Source organism: Pristiophorus japonicus, chromosome 15 (assembly GCF_044704955.1).
Source record: "Pristiophorus japonicus isolate sPriJap1 chromosome 15, sPriJap1.hap1, whole genome shotgun sequence".
NCBI lineage: Eukaryota > Metazoa > Chordata > Chondrichthyes > Pristiophoridae > Pristiophorus > Pristiophorus japonicus.
Genome location: NC_091991.1, coordinates 180,815,667 through 180,827,700, shown reverse-complemented (window position 1 = coordinate 180,827,700; position 12,034 = coordinate 180,815,667). Strand labels below are relative to the sequence as shown.

The 12,034-nt window shown below is 47.0% G+C and overlaps 1 protein-coding gene across 4 annotated transcripts in view; it reads left to right on the top strand.

Moving 5' to 3' along the window:
* LOC139281294 (probable helicase with zinc finger domain) overlaps positions 1–12,034 on the top strand; it is a 369,458-nt gene that overhangs the window by 77,866 nt on the left and 279,558 nt on the right. For all 4 annotated transcript variants that reach the window (XM_070901422.1, XM_070901423.1, XM_070901420.1 and 1 more), the window contains one exon: positions 4,345–4,523. In XM_070901422.1, the coding sequence (XP_070757523.1) occupies positions 4,345–4,523 (179 nt within the window). The remainder of the gene's footprint in view (positions 1–4,344; positions 4,524–12,034) is intronic.

Genomic DNA, 12,034 nt, shown 5'->3' with positions numbered 1-12,034 from the left:
TAGTGTGTAATATTAATGTCGTGTTGGTACAGAATGGATGGGGTCAAATTCTGCTTGCATTTGAATGCATTGCCTGTAGCTTGTTAGGAGTAGCCAAGTTTAAAGCTATCTCTGGTCACTTTAATAATCAGGGTATATTGGGCTCAAGTTTCGGCCTGAGTGGCTCCTATTTTTTTGGAGCAATTAGTTTAGAATGGAGAATCTTAGAAATTGCAATTCTCGACATTTAGTTTGCTCCAATGCTGGTGAGTTAGAATAGTTTTATTTTAGAACAGTTTGTTTTTCAAAAGGGGGCGTTACCAGCCACTTACGCCTTTTTGCAAGTTTAGGCAGTGAAAACCTACTCCATTCTAAGTTAGTTTGGAGTAAGTGTAGATTTTTGTACGCTCAGAAAAACCTTGCCTACACTTTATAAATTAGGCGCAGGAAGCGAGAGATGGGGGGAAGGGAAGCTTACAAGCATTAAACACTTTACTTTTACAAATAAAGAGCCATCATCAATAATAACTGATAAATAAATCAATCAAAAAAAATTAAAAAAAAAAATCAATCAATAAATAAAAAAATTAAAGGTTTCTACTCACCTACTGCAGTACCGGAAGCCCTCCAACAGCCTGCTGGGACGGGGCCCTCCCAGGAGATGCCAGTCGGGCAGGCACCGCTGCCGACTAGGACTTCGGGGGGAGCCCACCCCCAGGAGATGCCAGGCCGCCGCTGAGGACTTCTGGCGAGCCCCGCTGCTGACGAGGACCCCAAGGACTTGGGACGGGGCCCGCCCCCAGAAGATGCCGGGCCACCGTCAAGGACTTCGGGCGGGGCCCACCCCCAGAAAATATCGGGCTGCCGACGAGGACTTCGGGCAGGCCCCGCCGCCACCGAGGACTTCAGGCGGGGCCCGCCCCCAGTGAGATGCCGAGCCGCCGCCGAGAACTTTGGGCGGGGCCCGCCCCCATGAAATGCTGGGCGGGCTGCCGCGGAAGAGGTAAGTACTGTCAGGCCACTCGGCCCGGGATAAGCGCGACGTCCCTTCGGCCAGGGATAGGGTCATCGCCCGGAGACAGGACGCGCTGGGAGGGCCAGGAGCTACTGCGCACGCGCGCAGCTGCCGGCACTGTTTTTGGCGCAAGGTTGTAGCTCCGGCCTCAGCAGCTCCTGCTGCGCCGAGCTGGCAACGGCCCTATAGATATTGGAGAATCGCGAGGTAAGTATTCGGCGCAATTTCTGTTCCACAAATTAGGCGGGCCTCTCCGATGAGCGCCGTTCTAGCGGGGCTCCCAAACTTGAGCCCGTAGTGTTTAAGACGGAATATAACAGATTAGTTATACAACAAAAACATACGACCATAACAAGTAGTTGATACCAATCCTGATTGGACAAATGGCTGGCGCACGTGAGTAGTTCTCTGGCTTGCAGCCCCTTTCTCTTCGTCTAGAGCCTCCTTTAGTAAAGCATTGATCGCTCTTGAAGAGTGTTTGGCCAGCCCACCTTCTGTTTTGCGCTCTCCTCACACTGTGAGGACAGTCTTGAGGAGGCTTACTTTTTTCCTCTTTCGGGGTGGGCTTGACATGGGATATTGACGAGACCTTTTGTCCTGTGGCGGTTTCCCTAATACCTTAATACCCAATAGCGTATCGCGTTCTTATGTGGAGGCAGATGACGTGGGTATGATTCTTAATGAATACTTTGCATCTGTTTTCACAAAAGAGAGGGGCGATGCAGACATTGCAATGAGGGAGGAAGTATGTGAAATATTAGATGAGATAAAAATAGTAAGAGAGGAATTATTAAGGGGCTAACCAGCTTTGAAAGTTGATAAATCCCCAGACCTGCATTAAATGTATCCCAGGCTGTTAAGAGAAGCAAATAGCAGAGGCTCTGACCATCATTTTCCAATACTCTCTGGCTACAGGTGTGGTGCCAGAGGACTGGAGGACTGCTAATGTTGTACCCTTGTTTAAAAAGGGAGACAGGGATAGACCGAGTAATTACAGGCCAGTCAGCCTAACCTCGGTGGTGGGAAAATTATTGGAAACATTCCTGAGGGACAGGATAAATATTAATTTGGAAACACATGAATTAATCAAGGACAGTTAGCATGGATTTGTTACGGAAGGTCATGTCTGACTAACTTGATTGAATTTTTCGAGGAGGTAACCAGGAGGGTTGATGAGGGCAGTGTGTATGATTCGTGTATATGGATTTTAACAAAACTTTTGATAAGGTCCCACATGGCAGACTAGTCACGAAAGTAATAGCCCATGGGATCCAAGACAAAGTGGCAAGTTGGATCCAAAATTGGCTCAGAGATAGGAAACAAAGGGTAATGGTTGATGGGTGTTTTTGTGACTGGAAGGCTGTATCCAGTGGGGTTCTGCAGGGCTCAGTGCTGGATCCCCTGCTTTTTGTGGTATAAACATATATATCTATCTCAATGACCTGGACTTGAATGTTGAGGGTATGATTAAGAAGTTTGCAGATGACACTAAAATAGGCCGTGTGGTTGATAATGAAGAAAGCTGCAGACTGCAGGAAGATATCAATGTACTGGTCAGGTGGGCAGAACAGTGCCAAATAGAATTCAGTCTGAGGTAATGCATCTGGGGAGGCCTAGCAAGGCAAGAGAATACACATTAAATGGTACGACACTGAGAAGTGTAGAGGAACAAAGGGACCTTGGAGTTAGGGTTGGGGTTGGACCCCTGAAGGTAGCAGGCCAGGTAGATAAGGTGGTTAAGAAGACATACGGAATACTTGCCTTTATTAGTCGAGGCATGGAATGCAAGAGCAGGGAGGTTATGCTTGAACTGGATAAAACACTAGTTCGGCCGCAGCTGGAGTACTGCGTGCAGTTCTGGTCGTCACATTACAGGAAAGATGTGATTGCACTGGAAAGCGTGCAGAGGAGATTTATAAGAATGTTGCCTGGACTGAAGAATTTTGGCTGAGGCAAGATTGGAGATGCTGGGTCTGTTTTCTTTGTAACAGAGGAGGCTAAGGGGAGATCTGATTAAGGTGGAAAACATTATGAAGGACCTGGATAGGGTAGATAGGAAGGATCTGTTTCCTTTGGCAGAGAGGTCAACAACCAGGGGGCATAGATTTAAAGTAATTGAGGGGAGGTTTAGAGGAGATATGAAGAGTCACCCAGAGGGTGGTGGGGTCTGGAACTCACTGCCTGAAAGGTTGTAAGAGGCAGAAACCTTCACGACATTTAAAAAAAAACTTGGATGTGCACTTAAAGCACCGTAACCTACAGAGCTACGGACCAAGGGTTGGAACGTGGGATTAGGCTGGACAGCTGTTGGTCAGCCGGCGCAGACACGATAGGCTGAAATGGCCTCCTTCCGTGCTGTAAATTTCTATGATTCTATGATTCTCTGTCTCGATTCTTGTGTCAAAGCCCGCCCTAAAGATGTCTTATGATTTTGGCCACATGTCTTTGTTTATATTTTTTCAGGGTTCGTTCTTTGAACTTCGTATCTTATCTCTTTCGCCCGTATCCTGCCTTTGATCCAATGAGGCCAAACCAGAAAACTGCTCGCTTCAGAGTGTTACCTTTTTTATGACGTAGAAAATATTTAACATGTTGTCTTAAAGAAACAGAAACAAAATTGAAGTCTTAACTTGAAAACAACAGATAATGGTTGTCATAGTGCAGAATGCTATAACATCTCAGCAGGGTACCAAAACATTAGCATTTCTAAGCATAGGTGAAGGAGGTGCTTCCGGGAGGGCGCTGAGCACCTCGAGTCCCATCGCCGAGAGCCTGCAGAAACCAGGCGCAGGCAGCGGAAGGAGCGTGCAGCAAACCAGTTCCACCCACCCCTTCCCTCAACGACTGTGTTCCACCTGTGACAGAGACTGTGGTTCCCGTTTTGGGCTGTTCAGTCACCTAAGAAATCATTTTTAGAGTGGAAGCAAGTCTTCCTCGATTTCGAGGGACTGCCTATGATGATGACTCGTCTAAGGAGACATTTCGTCTCCAGTTCAAAACAACGATTTAAACACAGCGTTCTTTGTATCTGTTTTATACATTTTGAAGCCCTGATTTCTAACAAGCTTACTCAACCATTAATTCAAACATATTTGGGCTGTATTGTAGAGTCCAGCAGCATAGAAGGATATTCGGCTTGCTGTGCCTGTGCTGGCTCTTTGAAAGAGCGAACCAATTAATCCCACTCCCCGTAGTCCTGCAATTTTTTCCCCTTCAAGTATTTGCAAATAAAACCTCTCTTCGTCTTTTCCCCCCCCCCCCCCCCAACCCACACCCCCCCCCCCCCCCTGGCTCTTTGCCAAATAGCATAAATCTGTGTCCTCTGGTTAAAACGTGACCTTCTTTTCTAGAATTTATCACAAGAACAAGTGTGTGAAAACCGTGCATCCCACAGTACAGCGCTACTGTCTAATTGCTCGGAACCAATCTTCGTTCTTGCTGCCAAGGAAAGAGGACATACTCAGGTGCCAGGTGGTTGTGACAACTGTGAGTTCGTCAAAATACGTCTGTTGTGCTGACCTGCAACATGGTACGTTCACACCGTGCTCAAACTATCAGTGTTTGTCTGCACTGCCCAGTAATATATTTTTGATGCATTTGTTTCTCTACCACTAGAGGTCCTTCTAACACTGCTTTAAAATAAAATTAACTGGTCAAGCTGTACAGATCAGGAAGAGAGGCTGCTTCTTGGGAACCAGGAAATGTTCACTTTCCCACAAGTGAAAGTGGTCCAGTAACTTGAGTGCGAATAAGGACTTGCAGCACTTTTCCACCCATGACTTTTTGTGGCAGATATCACAAATATATTTTCAACAAATAATAAGTTAGAAGCATTCGGGGATGTTTGCCTGCTTCCTGATCTTGCAGTGGTTTGAGTAATGAAATTGTAACAAGAACAGTATTTTATGGAGGCTCATGAAAATGTTCCAGTGGTAATGATGAGTGTGATTATAATTAAAGCAGTGGGTTGTGTTTTGTAATTTTATACTTGCACAGATTACAGTTTGCAACTTTTGCACATGATGTGCTCTGCAGCTGGAAACCACGGCAGAAGGAATATTAGTAGCACCAGAAGACTGCATTGCCTAATCTTGCTGATCTGGTGATATGTGGTGCTGCAGATAAACGTCTTTTCTGATGTGAAAGAATCCGGGATCTGCTCACGCTCTGTGATAGCGGCGCAGCAGGAATGGTTCTCACATGCATGGTTTCCTTGCTCAATCAAATGCCAATCTTAGCTGGATGCTCTGGAGGAGATGAAGGGAGGCATGGGGCTTCCCAGTGGAAAGAGTGGGAGGAAACAAAATAAGTGGCTGGTTACAGACTGGTTTTTCACAGATGTCTGACACCAACTTGCTTGTTGTGCTAGCTGAGAATAATATTATACAAAGGGAACTGGAAGTGTACAGAAACTGTTAGAAGACTTTTTTTTCTCCTCCAAGAGATCCCTGATTCAAGATTGGAATTTGATCAGATCAACCTGTTTTCATTTGTTACAAATATTCACGCACTATCTGTGCTTCAATCTAAATCCGAACTTCACATCTGCTCCCAGCTGTTATTTTTGTTGCAGCCTGATTCTGCAGCAATGAAACATTGAACCCTCAAAATATAAAATGTACATTTGTTGCGCTGCTGGCAAATATGATTTGTCTAGGAACAAGATTTGGGGAGAAGTGAGTTATTTTAGTGTCCTCTTCCCCAGAATCCTGGGATAAGGTTGAAAGCATCACTGAAGGGACCGAGTTTTCAATGGTGAGGCCAATAAGTTGTGTTAATAAACCCATCCAAGCATTTGGAAACTGCACGGATGAATGTGGTTTTCAAGGTGACCAGCAACAAGGCAGGAAACTGCAAAAAGAATGATTAATAATGCAGATTTGTATTTTGCATCTCATAGTGAGTTGTACAGAATTTAGTTGCTTTCTCTGAAGTATGTTCACAGCAAGTTGAAATAGTAATGCCCTTGAATGTTTAAAAGCAAGTAGGCGCAATAAAGAGGAAAGAACTTTCATTTATGTAGCACATTATCACATCCTCAAGACATCCCAAAAAACGTCACAGCCAATCAATTATTTTGAAGTGTAGTCAATGTTGAAATGTAGGAAAAAGTGGCAGTCAGTTTGCACACAGTAAGGTCCTCCAAACATCAGAGAGATAAATGACCAAGTAATCTGTGTTGGTTGAGGGACAGATGTTGGTCATTTCACACATTTGTTTGAATAGTTTACATCCACCTGAACAGGCAGAGAGGGCCTCATCTGAAGGACTGCATCTCTGACAATGCAGAACTCCTTCAGTACGGCATGGAGGTATTAGTTTAGATAACATCTTAAGTTCCTGGAGTAGGGCTTGAACCCGTAACCTCTGACTCAAGTGGAAGTGCTACCATTAGGCCAAATTGACACTGAAATGAAAGAATGTGGAGAAGGGCAGTGAAGATGAAAAAATTTTTTTGCTAATTGAGCAACGAAGAATTGCTAACAAAACGAATCTGTTCCTGTGAGGGGGAAAAAGATGGGGGAAGGGAATAGAACATGATCCAATGTTTTAAATAATGAAACAAGTTGATATTTTGAAAATAATTTTATACAAAACTCGATCTCAAGAGCCAGAAGGTGAGATTGCAAGCTAAACTTAAGGAATGACTTACTTAAAGTTGGCTTATAAATTAGACTGCAAATGTTGGAAATCTGAAATAAAAACACATGGAAATGTAAAGCATCTCAGCCAGGAACTGAAAGAGAGACGGTAGGTTAATGTTTCAGGTGTGGCTCTTCAAGGGGAGGGGAAGATTGTTTGGTGGTGGGATCACGTTGGAGGTGATGGAAATGGCGGAGGATGATCTGTTGAATGTGGGGGCTGGTGGGGTGAAAGGTAAGGACAGGGGGGACCCTATTGTGGTTCTGGGAGGGAGGAGAAGGGGTGAGAGCAGAAGTGTGGGAAATAGAACACGGTCAAGGATCATGTCAACCATGGTAGAGGGGAATCCTCTGTTGAGGAAAAAGGAAGACATATTGGAAGCACTTACATGGAAGGTGGTGTCGTCAGAACAGATGCAACGGAAAAACTTGGAGAATGGAATATAGTCCAGGTAGCTGTGGGAGTCAATGGGCTTATCGTGAATGTTTGTCAATCCCCAGAAATGGAGACAGAAGCCGAGGAAGGTAAGAGAAGAGGCGGAGATGGACCATGTGAAGGTAAGGGAAGAGTGGAAATTGAAGGCAAAGTGAATTAAATTTTCTCGTTCAGGGCAAGAGCAGCAAATGGCACCAGTACAGTTATCAATGTACCGGAAAAAGGGGTGAGGGAGGGGGCCTGACTGGGACTGGAACAAAGAATGTTCCACATATCCCACGAAAAGGCAGGCATTGCTAGGATCCATGCGGGTTCCCATATCAACACCTTTAATTTGGAGGAAGTGAGTGGAGTCAAAGGAGAAGTTGTTCAATGTGAGAACAAGTTCAGCCGGGCAGAGGAGGAGGGTGGTGGTGGATGGGGACTGGTTGGGCCTCTGCTCGAGGAAGAAGCAGAGCACCCTCAGGCCATCTTGGTGGGGGATGGAAGTGTAGAGGGATTGGATGTCGATGATGAAAAGGAGAAGGTTGGGGCCAGGAAACTGGAAACTGTTAGTGGCGGAGGGCTTCGGCGGAGTCGCGGATGTAGATGGGAAGTGACTGGACAAGGGGAGAAAAAATAAAGTCGAGATAGGGAGAAATCAGTTCCATGGGGCAAGACCAGGCTGAACTGATGGGTCTACCAAGGCAGTCCTGTTTGTGGATCTTGAGAAGGAGGTAGAAGCGGGGTTGCGGAACTATGAGGTTGACGGCCGTGGAGGGAAGACCTCCAGAGGAGATGAGGCTGGGAAATGATGGCTTGATATTCAGTAGTGGGGTCATGGTCCAGGGGGAGGTAGGAGGAGGTGTCAGAGAGTTACCTTTACCTTTCAGCCTCTGCAAGGTAAAGGTCGATTCGCCAAACAACATCATCATCATCATAGGCAGCCCCTCGAAATCGAGGAAGGCTTGCTTCCACTTCAAAAGTGAGTTCTCAGGTGACTGAACAGTCCAATACAGGAATTTCAGTCTCTGTCGCAGGTGGGACAGACAGTCGTTGGAGGAAAGGGTGGGTGGGGAGTCTGGTTTGCTGCACGTTCCTTCTGCTGCCTGCGCTTGTTTTCTGCATGCTCTCGGCGACGAGACTCGAGGTTCTCAGCGCCCTCCCGGATGCTCTTCCTCCACTTGGAGCGGTCTTTGGCCAGGGACTCCCAGGTGCCGTGGGTATGTTGCATTTTATCAAGGAGGCTTTGAGGGTATCCGTGAAATGTTTCCTCTGCCCACCTGGGGCTCGCTTGCCGTGTAGGAGTTCCGAGTAGGGCACTTGCTTCGGGAGTCTTGTGTCTGGCATGCAGACAGTGTGGCCCACCCAGCGGAGCTGGTCGAGTGTGGTCAGTGCTTCGATGCTGGGGATGTTGGCCTGAGCGAGGACACTAACGTTGGTGTGTCTGTCATTCCAGGGGATTTGCAGGGTCTTGTGGAGGCATCGTTGGTGGTATTTCTCCAGCGATTTGAGGTGTCTACTGTACATGGTTCATGTCTCTGAGCCATACAGGAGGGCGGGTATCACTACAGCCCTGTAGACCATAAGCTTGGTGCCAGATTTGAGGGCCTGATCTTAGAACACACTTCCTCAGGCGGCCGAAGGCTGCGCTGGCGCACTGGAGGCGGTGTTGAACCTCATCATCGATGTCTACCCTTGCTGCTGATAGGCTCGCGAGGTATGGGAAATGGTCCACCTTGTCCAGGGCCGTGCCGTGGATCTTGATGACTGGGGGGCAGTGCTGTGAGGCGGGGTCAGGTTGGTGGAGGACCTTTGTCTTACGGATGTTTAGTGTAAGGCCCATGCTTTTATACGCCTCGCTAAAGATGTTGACGGTGACTTGGAGTTCAGCCTCTGTGCGCAGACGCAAGCATCGTCCGCGTACTGTAGATCGACGACAGAGGATGGGACGATCTTGGATCTGGACTGGAGGAGGTGAAGGTTGAACAGGTTCCCACTGGTTCTGTAGTTTAGTTCCACTGCAGCGGGGAGCTTGTTGAGTGTGAGGTGGAGCACTGCAGTGAGGAAGATTGAGAAGAGGGTGGGCGTGATGACGCAACCCTGCTTGACCCCGGTCCGGACATTGATTGGGTCTGTGGTGGATCCGTTGGTCAGGATCACGGCCTGCATGCCATCGTGGAGCAGGTGGGGGATGGTGACAAACTTTTTGGGGCAGCCGAAACGGAGTAGGACGCTCCATAGTCCCTCGTGGTTTACAGTGTCAGAGGCCTTTGTAAGGTCAAAGAAGGCCATGTACAAGGGTTGGTGCTGTTCCCTGCATTTCTCTTGTAGTTGTCGTGCCGTAAAGATCATGTCCGTTGTACCCCGTAGTGGACGGAATCTGCACTGTGACTCCGGGAGGAGCTCCTCAGCCACAGGGAGAAGACGGTTGAGGAGGATTCTAGTGATGACTTTCCCAGTGGCTGACAACAGGGAAATTCCTCTGTAGTTGCCGCAGTCGGACTTGTCCCCTTTTTTAAACAGCGCCACTCTTGTCAGCAGGTTTAATGACAGCGATAGGTTGGAGTGAGTGAGGGGAGCAGAGAAATTGAGATGGCTGATGTCACACGGCAGTTTGCAATGAAGAGGTCAGAGGGAGGGATCCAAGTAGAGCGAGAATTATGAAAACTGGAGAAAGAGTCAGCTGGGCGGGGGCGAAGACTCCTGGCCGAAGCAGTGGGCACAGAGGTGAAGGCGACGGAAAAAGAGCTCAGCGTCGTGCCGAGCTCAAAATTCGTTGAATAAAAAGCTAAACCTTGATGTTTCATTGATCTTATAAGCAACACCTTCAAAAGAAATTACTGCAGCAAGCTATTTAACAGCAGCAAAAAGCAGGGCTGCTAAAATAGATGAAATAGATTGCAAATTAATAAACCCTGAAGCTATTGTCTCGGTAAGTCTAATTACAGGCAGTCAATGTCAAGTTTTACCTTTCCATTCTATTGATTTAACCTTTTTTTTTAAGTGCTCCAGTTTCAAACTTTCTATATCCGGAGGTGTACAACCAGTTTTTCACTTCCCTCTTGAATGATGATTCCTACCAAGGAACGATTAAGAATTGCCAAATAATTTGTTTGCCGTCCAGAATTAGCTTTTTAATACTTGACATCATGGTTGATAATTAAACATTCCCTTCAGGGTATATTTGATCTGATTCCAGTCATAGCCGATACACTGCTGACTGGAATTGCGATTTCTGTCTGTTTCTCGTATCTCCTTTCACAACACAGTGAAGCAGTAACAACACTTTTTTTTGAATAGATACATGAGGCATATAAACAAAATCTAAAAATGTTAAATTCTGGATCCTAGTTACCAATAACAGGAAGAGTTGAGTGTTTTAGCAAATTTCGGCAGGTTGGTATCTGATTTAGCACCTGACCCATTGGCAAGACAAAATAGATCAGAAACTGAAACCTGAATCCACAAATTGCACAGCTTCTGATTTCCGTTTATTGTCAACTTCTGTTGACAAAAATGGAAACCATTCCTAAGTATGTGAATTTGGTATTTACTCCCTGAAGGTTTATCTTGTGATGTTTTCCCTGCTGTTTCTTAGAGCTGTGGCCAATCTGTTCATCTCCTCTTTTGACTGAGCCTCCTTGACCTTCGACAATGTTCAAGGGCCTCCGATTTAACTCCTACTGCTGCCAATTCTTCCTGCTGCAGTAATAATCTTGATGAAAATAGCAAGACAGATAATGTGGGGGAATGCTTTCCATAGGATGATTTAGCAATCAGTGACCTGGATAACTTAAAAATAAATAAGAGTGTCATAGTAACTCTGGAAGCATAAAGAGGAGAGCAAGTAAACTGCTCTGGTCACAGGAGCAAAAGAGCCCCGTCACTGACATTTGTGCAGAAAAAGTCATCATCATAGGCAGTCCCTCGAAATCAAGGAAGACTTGCTTCCACTCCAAAAGTGAGTTCTCAGGTGACTTAACAGTCCAATGGAAGATGCCTGTGCGTGAGTTCTTTTAATGTCGGGTGGCCGTTGCACACCGACTTCCACACGGGCATAGCAGAGCAAAGTCTTGGTCCAGTGGCAAGGGGATTCAAGATGACTGGAGACTCGGCACTGCTGTGTGAGCCTAGTTGCCTACGGCGGGATGCAAGCTGTAAGCTCAGAGTTGAGCAGCGCCCTTCGGTGAGGTGGTGAGAAAACCGAGGCATGGCTGAGGGCAGGCATTGGGATGGTCAGAGGTCCAATTTGTGGAAGGAGGAGAGGTCAAATAGATCAGTGACCACAGCCATTGTGCACACCATGTGCTCGACAGAGACTCTGCCGTTGAATGGGGTCAGTGGGCGGTGGGGTTTGGGGGGGGTGCGGCGGATGTCAGCGGCGGGGCGAAGGCTCGTGCGTGAGGGCGAGGATTGACGGGTCGGACCCAAACCCGTAGTTGAAGCTGGCCGGAGGATCACCGCCGTTGAGATCGTCGGGGTTTGGTTGGAGCAGCTGAATTGGCCAGTGGGGAGCGAGAGTCAAGTTAGAGGGCCCTTTGGTAGTCCGGAGGTCGACCTGGAAGGTCAGTCGAGATTGAGGGATGGGCAGTGGGCCCTTGCAGCATGGGTTTTAAGGGTAGGAAAAACACTTTGGGGGTCGAAGTTAGGGCCAAAGGGGGCTTAGCCAGTGGGGGGAAGAGGTTGAGGGAGAGAGAGGTAAAGAATGGCCAGAGGAAGGTTTGTTTGGGGAGAGCTCACTAGGGAGCTGCTATCCCATCCGCCATCTTGTTAGTGACGTGTCGGCTGTTTGGCTTCCGTTCCCTCTAGAGACATTGAATTTGGTGGCCTGAGGTTCAAGTATCCTGGAATGCTGCTAATTGCAATATAAGTCACAAATGTCATTTTCAGTGTAACTGTTTATGGCATTCCATGGTGAGAAGTTAAATCTCTTGCTCCCAAGATACATAGAAGTTATAACATGGAAATGGGACAATCAGT